The following is a 20,173-nucleotide window of genomic DNA, read 5'->3' as shown; positions in this document are numbered from 1 at the left end:
CCTCTGAGGGCTGCTCTGAACTCAGCTTTTAATTGGTCTGGTGCTTTAGAGATCTCTCTGCCCCTTCTCTATCACACATGTACACTTCTCACACACACACACAAACACACGTAACATTGGTATTCACTGAGGCTTTTATATAATATAACCTATTAAAGCTTCCTGAATGTGACACTGATTCAGGTACGTGTGCATAATATGAACACGTTCAGAACGTCCTCTGTTTTCTTTTGTTCAGATATTCCCCGTGTCTGCAGTGACTCTTAATGAGAGCCGTGTTGATTCTTGTTTGATTGTTTCTTTCTTGTCTGCAAATAATCACATGAAGGCATTGTGGCTGGCAAGAATGGATTGACAAAGGTCTAATCTTTTCTTCTTGACATCACCACAGGGACTTCGGCGTCACAGGTCGCTCCTCCCACGCAATTCTTGTAAGAGAAAATGTTGGTTTTAATCTGTTTAATCACCTCAGAAACAGAGGAATGATTGGTTCATCAATAAGGGTCAGCTGCTACTCTGAGCTGTGGACTGTAACTGTCTGTTATACTCTGAACTGTGTGTTTATCTGTAACTATCATGGTATTAAAGTGGACACAGTGGGTGTCCAGACCTTTGTGGTTGAGAGAGGCTGCACCTTATTCAGCCGAGTAGTACGACTCTGTCTTTAGTTTGATGATGACGACCATTGTTGATTATTTACTGGTTGTTCCCTTTAGTTAGACAAAGGGTTGTTATAAATTCTCAAAACCTCGGTAGGCCTCTGCTGTTTCTTATTCCTCAAGTTCCTCAAAGCAAGTTTTTGCCTCCACAACTTAAACTTCAGATTAGGGGTGCACCGATTATTCGGTAACCGAATATATTCGGCCGAATATTGCAAAAAAAGCAACATTCGGCCTTCGGTGGAATGAGCGCAAAGCAAGGCCGAATATTTAAAAAAAAAAAAAAAAAGTCTGATAAATACGCGATCGCGCGACGATGGAAACGGCAGCTTAAACCCCATGGAGCTTTATTAGTAGGTGACTCCTTCTGCTGGAAAAACAGCAGCAACAAGAGCAGTGGGGGGGAAGCTGCACAGCGACCGCGCACCGTTGCACGTCGCTCCAAGAGCCCGGTGCCGGTGCGTCCTGTCTGCGGCGGAGACACGGCCACTGAGAGGACTGAGTGAGGGGACCGTTCCTGTAGGAACGCGCCTTTTAATTAATCATTTAAAAACCAAACAACAACATGCTGAGTAGGCTACGAAAGGCAGAGACGGCTGCAGCAGTTAAAACAAAAGTTCCTCGTCCCAGCATGTCGCCAACTCCGTCCGTGGCCGACGTCTTTTAAAACAGAGTTTCCCAACCTCGGGGTCGGGACCCCATGTGGGGTCGCCTGAAATTCAAATGAGGTCGCCTGAAATGTCTAGCAGCCTAATTGATGAATTAAAGAAAATCTGACCAAGAAAGGTTAGGAACCACTGTTTTAAAAGACACTTGGGTTTTTTTGATGAGTAACGGCAACTGGAATATTCAAAAACTGTCAGAATAGTCAATAAACATTTACTTTCTTTGAAAATTAAGTTAAAAAAAATATTTTATTTAAAAACTTTATAACCACTTTCAGTATTCGGTATTATTCGGTTATTCGGCCAAGCGTTTTGATTTTATTCGGTATTCGGCTTCGGCCAAAAAAATGCCATTCGGTGCACCCCTACTTCAGATTTTCCCAAAGCATCTGCATGTTTTGGTGAATGAGAGGAAAAAACTTGTAAGAATATAAGTAGATACTTGATCAGACTGTAGAAGAGCAGAACAGAAGAACCCTCGTTTATTCTCTAAATCAGCCTTTCTCAAAGTGTGGATGACATGGTAACATATTCTCATACAGTCTGTGACATAAGTGTGTTGTTTTTCATTATGAAATGACCTAGTATGTCAAATCAAAAATGATTGGAATCAGCTGTTTCGTGGTATTGTCGGACTTTATGTCAAAATAACTGTTGTTTTGGGGGCTATTTAGAGTTAGCTGGTCCGTGAGTGTTTTTGATGGGCTAAATGGTCCTTGGTCTGAAAAAGTTTGAGAAACACCGCTGTACGTACATCATGTTCCACACAGAGATGGAGGTGAAGTGAAGATGCGTCTCAAAAAGTCAAATGAAACAGTTTGTTGGCTCGTATCTGAGGACGCGTGTTTGAGATCTGCTTTGTGTTATCACACCCTGTCAAACATACAGTACGCTAACACTCGGGTGCATTTGGACCTTCTGCCGGTTACATAACTCATGTCACTTAGTCAGCTGTAGCATCAGATTTGTCTTAAACACAGGAACAAACAAAGGTATGAAGCAGTTAGTGTGGCTGCGCTCCACCGCCATGCTCCATGTGGAAATGTAGTACACCTTCACAAAGCTTTGAGTTCCAATAAGTCCCTTTCTTAAAGTGATTACAGTAGTTCTCTTCTTCAGATGTCTCTGGTGTTGTTGCTCTTCAGAAGTGCAGTCGTCTGCATCTCTGAAGCCGTAGTCCTGAGACTGAGAAATGGCCGTGTGGATAACATCATCTCGACAGGAGGTGCGTGCTGGCAGGATGGGGAGGTGACGTGTCAGCTCCCTCTGCTTCATCCAACGTGCTGTGAACTGACTCAGCCGAGACACACTGGCCCCAGCAGGACGGCTCTCACTGGGGAAAAGACTACTGCTCACCGCTCCTTCTCAAACTGCCTCTGTTTTCTCAGCCAGATTTGAACAAGTGTACTTTATTGATCCCCGTAGGGATATTGTCTATTTGCTTCCCACAGTCAGATCGCATGACTGGCCCCAGATCTGTAATGGAATCTGTAGCGGTTTCAACCTTTCCCTTTTCATACCATCCTGTCACAAATCACCAATCCAGTGACTTTCACATTGAACAACAGTCCTTGTTAATTAAGGGCTTTTATTTTGATACACTTTTCTTTTTTTTTTAACAAATCACATAATTGGCTGGTGGAGGAGCTGTGAATAGTAGAATATTGAGGGTCAAACAAAAGAAGATCATCAACATCAATGTTGGGTCCCAAGTAAGAACTTAATTATCCAATCAGACATCAATTCTCCAACATACTGGATGAATATATACTGTATATTCATATGAACTCCAGCCCCCTACCAGGAAAACTTGTGCCAGCAATCTCATTCTCTCACATGTTACTCAAATCTCATGACAATAGGTGAGGATTGAAATGTTGGGTGCATGCCTGAGATCTTCATCTTTACATTCATCTCTAGGGTTGAATACTGAAACCCAGGATTAAACAGGCTGGAGTATTGATATTGACACTCTGTCATTGGTTCTGCTTGGTGGTGGCAGCCACACAATCACAGAGACTCAGCTTTTAAACTGTGCAAGTCTTTTGCATGTAAATGGATTTCTCAAAACATCCAGTCAGAGTCACATATGGATAGTTTTCTTTTTAATCACTGCAGCCTGAAGCCCACACAGAGTTATCTCTCTAATACCAGGATGGGTTCATTGCATACCTTTACATAATAAATCAGTATGTAGTACATTCATTTTACATATTCATCAATGCAAAAATCAGTTTGTTAGTGTTTTGTTTGTTTGCTCCTCAACATATGAGAAAAAATGAAGTATTGTTAATTATGTTCTGAATACAAGAAGTGATATCTATAAAAGATGTAGCCGACCGTTGAACTCTTAACAATACCCATCACTGCCCAGCATCATGTTCACCTTGACTGCCACATCTGCATCCCTGCTGGCACAGTAACAGCCCACCTGTGGATCTGATGCCACCTCTTAACCTTTCTTTTGCCCCCCGAGATGTTTCCTTCACTTAGTGCAGCGACTCGTTTCCACTGTGAAGAGAACAATCAGCACGTCTCAGGAGGTGTGACCCATATCCTCAGTGACTAGGGATGGGTACCGTTCACATTTGAACCAATACGGTACCGATACTCGGTTCCTGTCAACCTGCACCGGTACACAACGGTACCTGGTTTTGGTACTTTTTGTGTGTATGTGTGGTAATTGAAGTTATTTTGTCTGTAAAAAAAATTTGTCAAAAGAAAGATTTTTTTTGTTTTATTCATCAACAACATCACAACTCCTCAGCCTTTAAGAGTATTTGTATGTTTTAGGGATGGGAAATTATTTTTGAATAATCAAATAGTCATTCAAAAAAACGAGTACTGTTTGACACATGAATCAATACTCTGTACTTTGGTCGGAATTTGGTTGGTACCAATAAAAGAACCGAATCCGGTACTAATCCTCACAGCTAACCACATCTAGAGGAGCAAGCAGCACCACACCGTCTACAAAAAGAGGAAACACAATCCCAGAATCAACGTCTCAGCTGTGCCTCCAGGGTCTGTCTGAGCAAATTACAAACAGAAATGGTGAAAGCCAGTGGAACACCAAATCCCACCAAGAATGTGTTTATGCTAAGAATGTGGCCACATCTTTCACTCCGTCGCATGGCCCCGACAGGAACAGAGCAGATGGGATTAACAGGAATCCATGATCATTTTTTAACTGATAGACACACTATTACTGTTTTTAATCAACCTCAAGCTATTACTGTTAGGTATCAATGGTAAAATGCATGTTTTACTTGGTCTTTTGTTATTCTTACATTTTCTAACACTGGGAGCTGCTTCATTGTAGCTCATTTGGCAGCTTTAACTGACATTAAAGCTACAGTAGTGAGAAGTAGTGAATAGTAATAGTAATTTTCATCATGATGAAAAGAAGCTGAATCCACTGACCTCCTGGTGTGTGACCTGACACAACCGTCTGTCTGTCATTATCACCGCTGGTGGTGTCCTGTTGAAGTCTCTTTCTCTTCACCTAAAATGAGACTGTGACTAATAATATAACCCATAGTCATGTTTGACGTCAGGCCACTGACTTTTATACCCAGCGCGTGTGTGTGTGTGAGAGAGAGAGAGTGCTGCGTGAGGTGCTCATCGAATACAAATTGGTCACAAATTGCCTCCCATTCTATCTAAAGACAGTTGTGGTCGAGTTTCTCCGCCCGCTTACGTACTTCTGCTCAATTTTCATTTCCCTTCGGTACTCAACCTGGGATTGAAATGTTTTTTCTGCTTTATTCCTGCAGAGCATCTACCAGCCAATCAGAGAACAGAGGATGTGGCTGAAAACAATGACGCTGAGGTTGTGCGATGAGTTTGAAGTTACAGTTCAGTAATGACGATGGAGATGGATGTTGATTGCAGCATCAATCAATCAACCCTAACCCTAACCCTTGCTTGGAACACTTATTACAAATATCCAGCGAACTGTCTTCTTTATAACCGTCCCACATTACCGCTGTCATGTTCTGTTTACAAACCTATGCACGCTGTGTATTCAGATTTTTTTTTTTCAGTCAGAAAGTTGTTTTTCCGATTATAGGGAGGCCACTTGAACGCAGCATTCACTGCAGGCCGTTCAGGTCTCATGTAGGAGTGAGAGCAAAGCGCTCTGAGTGAGAGCGCTTGGTAAAAAAACGACCCACACCGCAGTGCTGACAAAAAAATATAATAAATCTTATCGGGCCGATAAGTTTATGATATCGGACTTATCGAAATGACGTCATAATTTCCTGATATCGGGCCGATAATTATCGGACTGATAACATCGTGCATCCCTAAATATGTCCCCTTTAACACTCTACATTGGATTGTGTTGTACGTCCTGTCCTCAATGAGTGTTCCTGTACTTAGCATCAATAGCGCTCTACAGCCCATCATACCTGAACAGTAATGTTCAGCATAGTGTCCTCTGGTGACATTCATGGAGAAAAGAGTCAGGATACGTCATCACACCAACAGTCACTCAGCGGTCATCACTGACCTGCAGCGCTGCCTGTTTGGCTTCAGTATTAAAAGGATGAATACCACAGTATGGCCAAACATCTGACCGTAGGTGTGGTCTTACTGCTCAGCCTGTTGCTCAGGCTCAGAGTCCTGAGCCCGAGAGCCGAGGGAGTGTGGTGTTTGTGACACTGGTGTATTGTATAACATGTATGACACAAAAAAAGTCTCCTATTTGTCTTCTGATCACCAGAGTACTTTGAGGATGAGGGCAGAGTCTCTCCTTTAGTCTGAATGTGTGAATTGGCTCATTCTTTATGACAGATGAAGAAGATACAGAGGATAAATAAATAATTCAGGCTCCGTCAGCAGAATGAATGTGGTTAAAGCAGAGCTGCTTCTGAAAGAACAGTGGACTGAAACTATACTAACTTCATTTGAACTCTCCTTTACATTTGTTAACCCAAACTGACTTCCAAGAAAGGCACAACGCTAAAGCTTCTATCTGTGTAAAAGACATACGGACACACTAAGGGATCAGTCTGGAAGCAGACTCTGGATGTGAGCACAGCTTTAGTTTCACTTTCACCGTCCACAGCTCAGAGTTTAGGTTTGATAGGATTTGATCAAATCCACACCCAGCAATAGTCTGCTTATGAAATCCAAATCCCTTTGAATCCCTCATCAAATCTAATTAGATTTACTTTTCATCACAGGAAAGTAACTAAAGTTCTAAACAACTAGAAACTCTGATATTCAATTCAGATCTCTAATCCCATTTTGTTGCTGAGAAGGGAAGAAGCCCGCTGTTTGAAGTGGCTGCCTAATTACTGTTCACAACCTTTAGCTACTACATGGAAAATTGGAAATTATATAGAAGAGAGATGCAAAATGATGGCTTGAAGAAATATGGATCCGACAATGGCTGTAGGTTACTGCAACACCTTATTTCTAACAAGCTGCATGTTTCATATGCTGGACACACAGAAGTCAGACTGGAGGAGTTTCCTGTCATGGACGTGATGAATCAGAAGAGTAACCTCTAAAAAAATAAACAGTATTATATTCTAAATATAGTTCAACAGACGCGAGCTGCTCGGCTTACACAATGGAGGTGCATGGTACTTTCGCCTTTTCCTCATCAAACTCATCAAATACACATGAGGGAAAAGCGAAAGTACCGTGTGCCTCCAAAGCGTTAGCTGAGCAGCTCACGTCTCTGCCCCGCCGATCTAAAAACAGCTTGCACCGACAATTAAAGGTAATGAGCCTACACCAAAAACTATAGGGATTATGACAATAGGCGAATTTGCCAAAATGTTGAACTATCCCTTTAAACATTTAGGAAATAACATTGATTAGCCTCAGTCGTGATGCTCAGCATTTTAACTGGAGGAAGTGATGGTCAGCCTGCTCCTTTTACTCCTTTCTGGTACAGAAAGAGAGAGAGAGAGAGAGAGAGAGAGAGAATAAAAAGTTTTATAAGGCCAGTTTGATGTAAAAAGATTAATATGACAGTTCTGACCCTAGAAAAAAAAATCCAAGACATTAGAACAAAGTTGGGAGTATCTGCTGAGGGTTTCTCAGCTGCAGCGATACCAGGCTTTGAAACACATCCTCTGTGTTCTCCCTTTGTGTCATTTCCTCCTGCGGTCCTTTAGTGCACTTGACACCTAAACAGGCTGGGCTGCTGATTGAGAGGACAGAGGTTGACTCATTTCCTGCGGCTGTGGCTGCTGTCACTCATCACACTCTGTGTCCTCTGGACTGGCCTTGTTTTCTCTGTGGCATTTTTGAAAATACTGATGAAAGACAGACACACATGTCATTCAGCTGCAACTCTCCTTATACATTTATTACATACAGTATGTTCATGAAAGGATTTTACTGTTTTTTTTTATGTTTTCATGACTTTCAATGGGAATCTGCAGTGTTAGTGATGAGAAATGACGTGTACATGCCGCTGTATGTTGCTAGAGCCTCTGACCTGCGTCGGGCTGTGTGCCTCGCCGCGGTTGCAGCCTTTCCTGTTGTCTAAAATGCAGTGTGATGTGTGTGTGACGGCCACAGAGGCTCCTGCCGCACCGCGCAGCTGTAACACTGGGTATTTTAATTGCATCCTGAATGCTTTCGGTGCTTTGAAAAGGTCGCCCGCTCTCACCAAGTGACACGATGATAAATGGCGACAGAGCCGGCGCAGAACACACCTTTAAGAGGAGTTTGTTTCTTGCGGCCTTGATGGATGTAATTGAGGTGTTTTACTGGGAGGGAGGGAGGGAGGGAGGGAGGGAGGGAAGGAGGGAAGGGGAGAGGGATGAGGAGGCTTAGTCCCCACAGGAGGCTGCAGCTCCCCCTCCAGGACAAGGTGGTTAATGTTAGGAGACAAGTCACATTTACACACACACCTCCACCTCCTTCTACCAGGCAAGTCTGATTGGTGTATTTAAATTGACTGTCCTCATACGTATGAATGTGTCTTGAATTGTCTGTTAATGTGAAGAGTTCAGCAAGTGGAAGATGAAATGATCTCCAAAAGGCATAAAGTTAAACATGAAACACTCTTTTGCAATATTTCAAACAATATCAATGTATTATTTTAGTTTTCTATAGATTTATAGTGAAAAAGGGGAAACAAAGCAGCAGCCTGCAAAAGAATGGGAAACCCAGGAGACTTGAGATCTCAGAGAACTTTGACCAAGGTATCAGACAAGATATTTACTGTTTACACTGTGATAGTTTCCAAAGGGAGCGGGGGGGGCTACTAGGTACTAACTATGCAGGGTGGTCAAACCTTTGCTGCGACCTTTTTCCTTTTCTGTCATTTTGAAAATGTAAAAGATGAAAAATAAAAAATAAATGATATAGTTTAAAATGTAAAGGGAATGCGTCATCTGTAACTTTATGCCTTTTGGAGGTGATTTCATCTTCCATTTGCTCAACTGTTAACATTAACAGACATTTTGACCAGGGGCGTTGAAACTTCTGCATGCCACTGTATGTATTAGGGCTGACCCAAAAAAATCGAAGCTTCAAAGCTTTGTTCGTTGCCATGGTAATCGATCATGAAGTTTTTCTCCCCCTTTTTGACACCGGTTCTCATCGGCAATTGAAATGAGTAGGCTACTTGGCATCCTGAGAACCTGCCTGACAAGTTTTGGTGACATGCAGTGTTTGTTTGCCATACATTCAGTATGTCTGCCACGCCAGTGTACAGACAGTTCTTTTTTTTATGTATATATATTTTTTAGGCTTTTTCATGCCTTTTTTGATAGTACAGTCGAGAGAGACAGGAAATGGGGAGGCAGAGAGAGGGGGAATGACACGCAGGAAAGGGCCGTGCGATGCAGGATTCAAACCAGGGCTGCCTGCACGAGGACTATAGCCTCAACACATGGGGTGCCTGCTCAACCCACTGCGCCACTCAGCGCCCAAAGTGGCCAGACAGTTCTTAACTCAATTTTTGAATCTCCTTAGACGTTTTATTTGCTTGATGCCAATACTTTGACCCTTCTGAAACAGATTAACATCTTCTCACTTCACACACACACAGTATATAATTACATATGTGTGTATACTGTGTGTGTGTGTGTGTGTATACTTTGCTAAAGCGTCTAAATGTAATAACTCCAAGCAGGTATAAGAGTCAGCACTTGTCCCAGCTGCCTGTCTCCTCCACAGTTCTCCTCCTCTAGCCGTACCTCTCCTCTAGCAGCTCTGGTTTCAGCCAGTCTCCCTCACTAACACCATTACACCATTCAGATACCACTTGATATGATCGGGAAGAGTGCTGCAACTCTTGGCATTCAGGCGCTCTTATCTGATTACCGACAAATTGAATCAGCCTGCGAGCTCTGCTATCGCACTGCAATTCAAACTTATCCAGATGTGGGAAGCTCAAACGTGGCGTCCGATAAAGGTCCGTTGGTTTGGGCCTCTGTGGAGTTTGTGAAGTGACGAGCAGCGAGGAAGTGATCGTTTCATTCTGCAAATCAAGACTACAAATGGTGATTAATAAGTACGATTACAGCATTAAGCATGGTTTGAATTATGACCACCCAGCTGCTGCAGTTAAAGCAGCAAGGATCATAAATTATGGTATAGATGCTAGATGGATTTATAGGCATCATTACAGCTACATCACAGATCCACTGCCTTGTCTTTTCTCAGTCATTATATTAGCTGTCATATACATTTTTACTACGTATTGTTCACATTTTTTTTCCATAAGAAGACAATGTTTATTTGTGGTTCTATGAGCCAATAACCGTCTCGTTGTACTTTTACATTCTCCCCTCACTGCATGGTTGGATGGTGGGCTTGGCTCTTTTTTGTGACATCACAGACTCCTGACAGCTCATTCAAAGGCTCAGTTTCTGAAAACAGGCTGTGAGCATTCCTCTGTAGACTTTGATACTTTCACAGTATTAATGTATAACTTGGATCTGATCTATAATCAGAAAGACACGGAAATCTCACGTGAGCCAATATAAGATAACTTTGAATTGGGTGTGAGTATCATTGCCTGCAGTTTTACATGACGGACAGATGGACGGATCAGAGAGGACATTCCATCAAAAATGAATACCTGCCTGGGGTGGTTGAGTGGTCGGTGTTTAGCTGCCTCTGGGCCAGGCCGTCAGTGTAAATGAGAGCTGCTTCTCGATTGACCTACCTACCTGGTTAAATAAAGGTTAAATCAAATAAAAATGAATAAGTCGTGGAGCGCTGATCGCCGGTTCAACTCCAAGCCGAGGCGACCCTTCGCACATGTCTTTCCCCAGTCTCTCACACAGCTTTCCTGTCTCTATACTGTCCAATCTAATAATGCCCAAAGGCCCCAAACCATCTAAATATATGGAAAAAATTAAGAGACCACTCCCAAAATGATCAGTTTCTCTGGTTTTACTATTTATAGGTACAGTGTACAGTATGTTTGAGTAAAATTAAATTAAAATTCTTTTGTTTTATTCCATCAACTACCGAGAACATTTCTCCCAAAATTGAAATAAAAATATTGTCATTTACTGCTTTTATTGGCTGAAAATGACTAAACTAGTGTAAATAATAAATGATAAATGTCTTTTCAGACCTTAATGCAAAGAAAACATGTTGATATTTATTCCTAAAGAACACAGCAAGAATATTTTAACTCAGGAAGAGTTTATAAATCCGTTTTTGTGGGATAATGTCAATGTTTAATCCAGAAGTGGTTTTTATATAAAACCAGATGTGGTTCAGGTGATGACCCCATCAGTGTCTCGTTAAGTAGAATGAGTTGTGTTTGTGTGGGTATTTAAAACAGAAAAGAAAAGAATGACTGTCATACATGTAGAGATGCTTTTAAGAAACATTTGTGAAAGTGGTCTCTTATTTTTTTCCAGAGCTATATACAGTATATGTATATTTGATTTAGTTTGGTTTAAAGGTTCTTCTGACATCTGAGACGCTGGCTGCATGTGTCTGGAGCTTTTTGGTTGTGTCACGTTTGTAACTTGTGGTAGTTCATCTCCTCTGGTTCCAAGCCGTTTGACAGGAGGCAGGCTGTTTGGTAAAAGGCATCTTAGTTATGCAACAGAAGGGACTTGGTGAGTGTGAGAATGACTCAGATCGGTCTAACCGGGTGCTTTTCTCTTGCATAACTAGTTGACACCTCAGTGTCCCTTCCATCCATCCACACACAAACACACACATACACACACACACACACACACACACACACACACACACACACACACACACACACACACACACACACACACACACACACACACACACACACACACACACACACACACACACACACACACACACACACACACACACACACACTTTTTAATGAACTGAAGAGGCACAAACAATGCACACATCCTCTGCTCCCTGCTGTTAGCCCATAGAATTTCTTAAGCAGCTTTTCTATCTACTACACACACACACAGCACAGGCATGTATTGTGCTGACTTCACTCCGACTGGTCAAGTGATCTTCAGTGAGCAGCAGGTGGCTCAGACTCTAAGTGAACAGCAGCAGTTGCAGCAGCTCTGTGTGTTTTTTTTTTCAGTTTATGTATAGTAGAATATCTGTTACTAGAGTTTCACTGAAAGTCACTATGTGGAACTTGTAAAGCAGCTTTACACAAGAGGTTTGGCTCTATATTTCCTCGTGTTTTATTACACTTCCTTCCGTCAGCATCTTGTCTTAGGTTCACACACAATAAGAACTGTAAAAGCTTGAAAAAGCCTTCTTGTCTTGTCTTGGTTTCTCCAGATTAGAAGCAGCCTGAACCTCAGCCTCCTGGTTCAACGACGTCTTCATGTTTTCAGTTCAACTCATTGTTATTTGACATCTTGTACAGCAGAACATCTTTGTCTGAGTCAGGACAATATTGGGGCGTTGTAAACAGATTTATCAGATTATTCGTCACTTTGTAACTGATTCAGAGCTTAATTCTCGGGCTGAACATGAAAACAATATCTCTCTGTGATGATTCTTTATTTTTAGTGAAAACTCAATGAAGTTAATGACAATCTGCATTCTTGTCTTGGTATATTTACATTTCAACATGATATAAATCCTAAGGATTGGATCAGACTCTCCACATTGTAGTAATTGAAGTTATTAGTCAAATGTTTTTAAACAACACCTGTGTCTAAAAGGTTCTTTAAAGCAGAAGTGAGTGATCCGGTCGTTTTCGCTATGCTGCGTTCCAGGCAGGCTTTTGAAATCGTAAATTACAGCTTCAAGTCACAACTTACGACTTTGTAGCGTTTCAGGCAACCCACTGGTGTTTTTCCGACCTGTTTTACCGGTGAAAGTCACTATAACGGCCACTCGTAACTTCCGACCGGTGAACTCGTACCAGATCGAACTGGTACCACTTCACGGTCGGAAAAATACGAGTTTCCTTGAACGCACCATAACAGTCCTCGTCCCTACGTCACCACATTCACGGCGTTCCTTGGCTGCACACACAGCCCTGCATGCCGTTCTCTCTCCTCATTGGATAAAAACTGTAGGATACGATAAATGTTTTCTCCTCGGCTCAGAGCAGAGCAGAGGGACTGAGAGACCCGTGTTTCAGACCAAACACTCTATGTAAGTGATTGCTGTCGGAAGATATAACTATTTAAGACTTATATTAACACAAATATATCACTTACTTCTGCTTTAACATTTAAAAACTCTTACAGATTAATAAGAGTTTATTATTATTACAGATAAGACATGAACTCAGACAAAAATCTCTAAATATCTGAACTCTCCATTGACATCAAAAAGATAAAAAATATTTGAGCTTCAGAGTGAGTTTATGAGAGTTTCCCGTAGTTACACCATGTGGTTGTTAGTATATGTATGCATTCCTACAGGTTGAAGATGAACGTAGAAGAGAAGAATTTGAGTTTCTGGTTTCTGTTCTGCAGACAAGTGTCAGTCCTCTGCTCCTCACTGAGTCTCCTCCCCTCTGGAGATCACTGGCTCCTCCTTTTGGCTTTTCACTCAACAAGAAAAAACATCTTCTTTGCCACTCATCCCACCGGTAGATGTAGGTCAGAGAGACATGTCAAGTTGTTCCCTTAATAAACCACTTACCCAACAATTAACATCACACTGTAGCTTTCAGCCTCAGAGTGGACAGATAATGTGACATGTCAAACGTAAGAACTCCAAACTGTTTCATCTACTGTAGATGAAATGTAGGAGCCTTAGTTAGACAAACAGAAGAAAGCCTTGCCATCCTGACTCTGAGACCTCACCTCCTCTCTCGTATGAAGACTTGTGACACACACAACATGGATGTAAATGTGTAATCCTGCAGGATGAGCCCCCTCGTTGCTCTCCAGCCTACTTCCTCCACACGTCTCTCGTTCTCCTCATGGCACTGTATGATATGTTAATTAGTGTGAATTGTTCTTCGGGTCGGCCCTTTTCTTTATACTTCTTTTTCGCCCTACTTTCCGCCGTTTTACAGACCGCTTCCAGTCCTTCATACTTTGTGCTATTTCAACAATTCAAATATCAAAACGTGCAGCTTTTTCTGGACATTATTGGATGTATTCAACTTTTTCATACTGTGTCATACTAAGCTGCACACGCCATTCAACTTGTAAAAAGTCCAAAATACTTTCAGCGAGCATTCAAACAGCTTTGATTTATCACAGTATACCTACTGTATAAGACTGTGCACTGTCTGTGGCCTAGTGGCAGAGTAAAGGTTTCCTGACTATATGGTCATGGGTTCGATTCCTGCTGCTGTCATGTCGCATCACCACTCGCACTCTTTGTGCAATGGCTTTCAGCATTCACACGTATTTCCTTCAGGAAATGCATTTTCTAGTTCACATCTGCCATTACCAATGCATACTGCGTCATTTACCAGGATTCCTCAAGTCGTCCCAGCATCTCTTGGGATTTACATGATAAATGAGTGAATTGTGTGTACATACCTTCTCAGATGATTTATATTTATTCGTGTTGGTCATTCTTAGGTCTCTAATCTCTGAGACGTGTAACACTATCCTCTCCTGCTTCCTGTTTCTCAGGCGCGGTACAAGCAGAGTCTGGACCCCACGGTGGATGAGGTGAAGAAGCTGTGCACGTCGCTGAGGCGGAACGCCAAGGAGGAGCGAGTCCTCTTCCACTACAACGGCCACGGGGTGCCACGACCCACAGTCAACGGAGAGATCTGGGTCTTCAACAAGGTGACATACACACACAAACAAGATATACAGTTTGTTTTGTCCACACACACACACACACAGCTTGAGCTGCATACCTTGATGATGGATGTATCATCGTTTTGTTGTGATGTCATGTTGACATGGGCAACAAAAATGCAATTATTATGTGATTAAAGAAATAATTAGAGTTAAGCAAAGCCCATACACTCATTAGGTTTAATGCTGGAGAGCATAATCACAGAGCACTCCTGTGCCATTCACATTAATATACAGCAGCTGCATTAGCTGATCTATAGTCAAGTCATAATGAGCCAAGCTGCGGAAAGTCCAACCATGAAAATGAGCATTCAGCCAAAATACCATTGGTCCTCTATGGTTTACTAAAGGCTTAGCAGTATCACATCAAACAAAAGCAAATATTAAAATCAGAACACACTGACCAGTAATCATCATTACATGAATAACCTCAGTAGAAAGGTTTATATGCAGACATTTTTTCATTCTGATTCAGATCATTCTGATTCTGGTATTTACATGTGCTGCTGCATTTATTCAGAGCGTGTCATGTTTTATAGCTGCGTAACATGCAGAGAGTTCTCCAGGCCGAGAATTAATGCTAGTGAGTTGGGCCGCGTCGAGTCTAAGCTTCAGTCCAGGTTTTAAAGAGGAGCTATGCAGGATTTTTATCTTAATTTAACATCATTGGAGTAATTGTGATGGTTAAATAAATGATTTGTAACTAGTTCCAGGGAGAATGGAGGCTCTCTGTCTTCTTCCACCTAGCGTCTCTTGGCTGAAAACCAACCTTGTAAGATCAGAGCCTCCGACTGTGTCCCAGCTATTGTCTCTGTGACACAAACGCGCCCCATAACCCGTAATCTCTTGTCTATGACAGATAAAACTACACAAATATACACATCGTAACATTGTATTTGATAAATAACGTTATCCACCGCTCCATGGATTGATTTCACACTGTCTTCATTAAAAACAAATGCACATGGCCGGGAGGAGGGTTAGCAGAGCAGCGGAGAAGCGACCGGACTTGCAGCGTTCCCTTTTAATTTTCAGGCCAGTTGAGAACTCGAAAGCAGATTAATTACAGATTAATTACATTATGTGACTCAAAGATGGAGATAATGGTCTGATTAGTACAGTTGTTGTCTGTGTCTGTTGTTCTGACACTTTTATTCAAACATTTGCAAGTGAAGAAACGTCTGTACGCGTTTACGTCGAGGCGGAATATGCATAGAAAGAACATAACCAGACAGCATTCCGTTTCACTGATATAATTTAACTTTATCGGTTTGGAGAAAGGAATATTCTACCCCTTCAGCCCATTCAGTTTGGGCCTGTTCATTCTGATTGAGGCATTTTAATCCAGTTTGGACATCTGAACTGATTCTAATTGGATTATTTGGCTCCGTGTAAACGCAGCTACTGAGACAGGTGGTTTGCTTTTTACCGCAGGTCCAAGAGAGTACGATTGTAGCTGCATGGAGTCCAAAAAACAAGATTCAGTGCAATTTCTGCTTTCCCCTTTTCATTTGTGATTTTGTCACTAAATTCATCTTTTTAGTGTCTTTCATGCCACGCAGCCTCAGGAACTAAACTCAGGACTGAAATTAGCCAGCGTAGAGCAGACAAGAAGACTAGGGACAAACACACTCCGTCTGAGCTGATGTTTCGCTTTTATCTTTTTTAGAAGCTAAAAAAAAAAGAAGCAGATTTTCTACACCAGCATCAGTTTCCTCATCAGAGCAGAGGGGAGTACCTCTCAGCCTGTGAAAACAGTTGTATAACATCTCCTGTGGCTCTGGCAGAGCTCTGTCGAGTCTGAGAAAGGATCCCTGATGGTGTCGTCAGCTGATAACTCAGTTTGGCTCAACAGAAAAAGACTGAAAGTCTGTTTCTAAGTAGGGAGGTGTGGGTGTGTATCGGAGGACATCTGCAGACTGATGTTGGAACCAGAGCCTCCGCTGCTGCTGCTGCTGCTGTTTGTGACTCCCTCAGCTTTATTCTAACATTTGAAACTTCAGAAATAACAAAATAAGGTGACCAAACAAATGTACCTCTTTTGCCCTTTATGAAAGTGTCCGTTCTTTATTGTTTTTCACGGTTTTGAGGCTGAGTCCTTACTGCAGTGACCCAGGTTTGAGTCCGGCCCTGGCGTAAGTGTAGCTGTACGAGAAGAAGCCACCGAAAAAAAAAGTCCTCACTCACTGTCCAGACAAGACAAATTGTTGATTTTAAGTTGATTTTCTAATGCAGAAGTGTTTCTATTAGGGGTGGGAATCTTTTACTATCTCACAATTCGATTCGATTCAAAATCGATTTTCGATTCGAAATGATTTGATTCATAATGGTTCAGTCTGCTTTACACGACAAAATGACTAAAGTGTCTTTTTCACGTTTATTGAGTTTTAAACATTTATCCATTCCTAGATGGAATTGTTGAAACTGTTGCATAAAAGCAACATCACATATTACTTAAGTAACAAAATTAAAAGTGCTTCTTTATTTAAAAAAAATAGTGCAGTGCCTTTTAAATTCTAAGGAAATGGAGGCCGACAGCCAGCAGATTTGTTTAATTTTTTAAATTTTTTTAAATCGATTTTGGGACATTTTATATCGATTCTGAATCGTATTAAATGAGAATTGCGATTCTTATGTGAATCGATCTTTTGGCACACCCCTAGTTTCTGTCATTATTTTATTCAAGAGGTTTTTGTTTTTATGTTACCACTGAGACTCGTTAAAGAGAGATTATTAATAATCTGAGAAGCCTATCTGAATCTGTGTCTTTGGTTATAGAAAGTTATTATATTGTATGACTTGTATACATGTGTTGTATAATCCATGCAGAGGAGGTATACTATATTTTTTAGTATATTTTGGGGGCATTTTTGCCTTGAATTGATAGTTTAGTGGAGAGAGACAGGAAATGGGGAGGCAGAGAGAGGGGGAATGACGAGTCGGGATTCGACACGAGGCTGGCTGCAGCGAGGACTACTGCCTCTGTATGCCTGCTGTACCAACTGAGCTAAACAACACCCCGAAGTTATGAGGCATCTTTTTGTAAATTTACTGTAGAGTATCATTTAAGTATCTGGAGGTGGAACCAAGTGTCTTCTTTTTTTTTTTAGAAATCAAAATATAGTCACTCTATATTAAAATAAATCCCAACTACCACATCCTATCCTTGATGGCAGTGATGCTGAGGTCTCACCTCGGCCCAGCTGGAACAGCTCCAAGTGTGTCTGTTTGCAGTCTGTTTGGTACCACAGACACAACCAGGGTAGTGGTCCAGCTGTTAGTGGTTTCTGGGTGTAAAAGTCAAAGTTGCAGCTCTGCAGCAGCAGGGTTTAGCTCTGCTGCAGCTCCGGTCACTGACTTTAAAATCCTGCATAAAATCTCAAGTTGTTGGTGTTGTCCTGTAAGTAAGCACCCCATCACAATGATGCACCACTCATCTCTGTGCTCAGCTGCTGCCTCCTTGTCCCCAGAGCACCCTTGAGTCTTATGTCCTCTTCACTCTCTCTCTCTCTGTCTCCTCCTTCCTTTATCTTCACATTTCCCTCTGCATACTTATTCCTTTTCCTATAAAACGAAGCTGCTGTGTCACCAGCTGCTGAAATAGGAGATCAATGGGGATTTGATGCTGAAGCAACACCGGGGAAACCAGATTTTTCTATAAAGTGCACCACCTTCATAGATCCATGGTTATTAGATTTATTATTGCACATGTTCCCACCATCCTCATCCCTCCGTGTCTCTCACTCAGCCTCATTATAATTCTCTCTTTTCAACTGTTTCTCTACCTCTCTTTCCTGCTCACGCTCTCCGTCAAACAGATGACTTGTAAATAATTAAAAGACAAATCTATAAAAGTGAGTTATCAGCAATAACATGAAGCGCTCTGCTCTCTCTCTCTCTCTCCCCCCCCCCCTCTCTTTCAGAACTACACCCAGTACATCCCGCTGTCCATCTACGACCTGCAGACGTGGATGGGGAGCCCGTCCATCTTCGTGTACGACTGCTCCAACGCGGGGATCATCGTCAAGTCGTTCAAACAGTTTGCTCTGCAGAGAGAGCAGGAGCTGGAGGTGGGGGCGCCTGCACACACACACACACTGCAAACACACTCAGCATGTTAACAGCATGTCACCACACAGCAGCTTTGACTTAGGAGTATACAGTAGGTAATTGGGGAATAAAGACTTTGCAAAAGAGCGATGCAAACGCTCACCGGCGAACAGGTGAAATGATCCATCGGTGTTTGTGACTCATTAGCACACACACGCGCCACAAATACACAAACGCTGTCACACACTCACATTCCATACAGTATTCATAAAAGAGAGCTCAGTGAGTGTTGAGTCATGATTCTCAGCTTGCATCCTCTCCATTCAAGCTCCAGGATGTCTTCAGCGCTCTGATGTAGAGCTGCAACTATGTCACCATTATAGATTTTCTTGGTGCAATTATTGTCAGAGAAATAATCACGATTATTATAGTAAATCATTTTACAACACTATGAATGTGTAAAATCAGATATAGTAAAAAAAAAAAAGCATTACTAATTATATAAACATAATATTTATTGTATCTATTAATATAGGACCAATTATCAATCCTTCAGAGGAAATGTTTTAATGTATTCAAGTGTTTTTTAATGCTTTTTTTTCTTACAAATAACGCGCTAACATTTAAGTTCCTATACCTTCCTTATGTTAGGTAAAATTACATTAACGTATTTAACCCAGTTAGCTTTACTTTGGCTACAAAGCCATGTGTGTATCCCACAGGTGATGATTCATATCAGATGTATTTCCTCCTTTGCCCGCTACCGCATCGCTGCAGTGTTTGACAGGCTGACGAGCCGTCATCGATTTAATACGTTTGTTTGGACTTGAACTTCACCGCTCGCGCACTTCTCTGTCTGCAACTGGCACGGAACCAAAACAAAGTTACACACACAGTTGTTGTGCAACTTTGTTTACGTTCCGTGTGTGTTGCTCTGATCTGATCCGACATAATCTTTTTTGGAACGTGACGATATTTAGGAACCTTTACGATTAAATAATTGCGGCGTTTAATACCGTGATTAATAGTGAAAACAAGTATTCATGACATCCCTACAGTAGCTGCAACAATTAATCAATGAATTGAACAATACCGGTTTGATTATTAAATGAACCATCAACTACTGTATATGGATCATTGAAAAATCGGTTTGAGTAGTTTTTTAAGAAAGAAAGTCCAAATTCTCTGATTTCAGCTTCTTAAATGTGAACATTTCTGGTTTCTTTGTTCCTTTATGACAATAAACTGAGTTTCTCTTTGGTTTGTGGACAAAACAAGACATTTGAGGACGTTGTCTTGTAGTTTGGGAAACACCGATTGACATTTTTCAACATTTTTCAACATTTTATTGACCAAACAACTAATCGATTGATTGTTTAAATAATCGACCGGTTTAATAGATAATGAAAATAATGGTTAGTTGCAGCTCTACTCTGATGCAGCCGATCAGCTCAGCAGCTGCTTTTAAATGACTGTGTTTTGGTTTAGTTCTGGGGCTCACACACACACACACACACACACACACACACACACACACACACACACACACACACACACACACACACACACACACACACACACACACACACACACAGAAACCCACCTCCACCAGCCC

The 20,173-nt window shown here is 41.6% G+C and overlaps 1 protein-coding gene across 2 annotated transcripts in view; it reads left to right on the top strand.

Moving 5' to 3' along the window:
- The window catches only part of rptor (regulatory associated protein of MTOR, complex 1), a 222,743-nt gene that overhangs the window by 66,312 nt on the left and 136,258 nt on the right, over window positions 1-20,173 (top strand). For both annotated transcript variants that reach the window (XM_083982130.1, XM_083982131.1), the window contains exons 5-6: window positions 14,335-14,493; window positions 18,432-18,578. In XM_083982130.1, the coding sequence (XP_083838256.1) occupies window positions 14,335-14,493; window positions 18,432-18,578 (306 nt within the window). The remainder of the gene's footprint in view (window positions 1-14,334; window positions 14,494-18,431; window positions 18,579-20,173) is intronic.

This window comes from Trachurus trachurus (assembly GCF_905171665.1).
Source record: "Trachurus trachurus genome assembly, chromosome: 1".
In the NCBI taxonomy this organism is placed as follows: domain Eukaryota; kingdom Metazoa; phylum Chordata; class Actinopteri; order Carangiformes; family Carangidae; genus Trachurus; species Trachurus trachurus.
The sequence above is the reverse complement of the archived record's forward strand: the minus strand, read 5'-3'. Positions and strand labels throughout refer to the sequence as shown.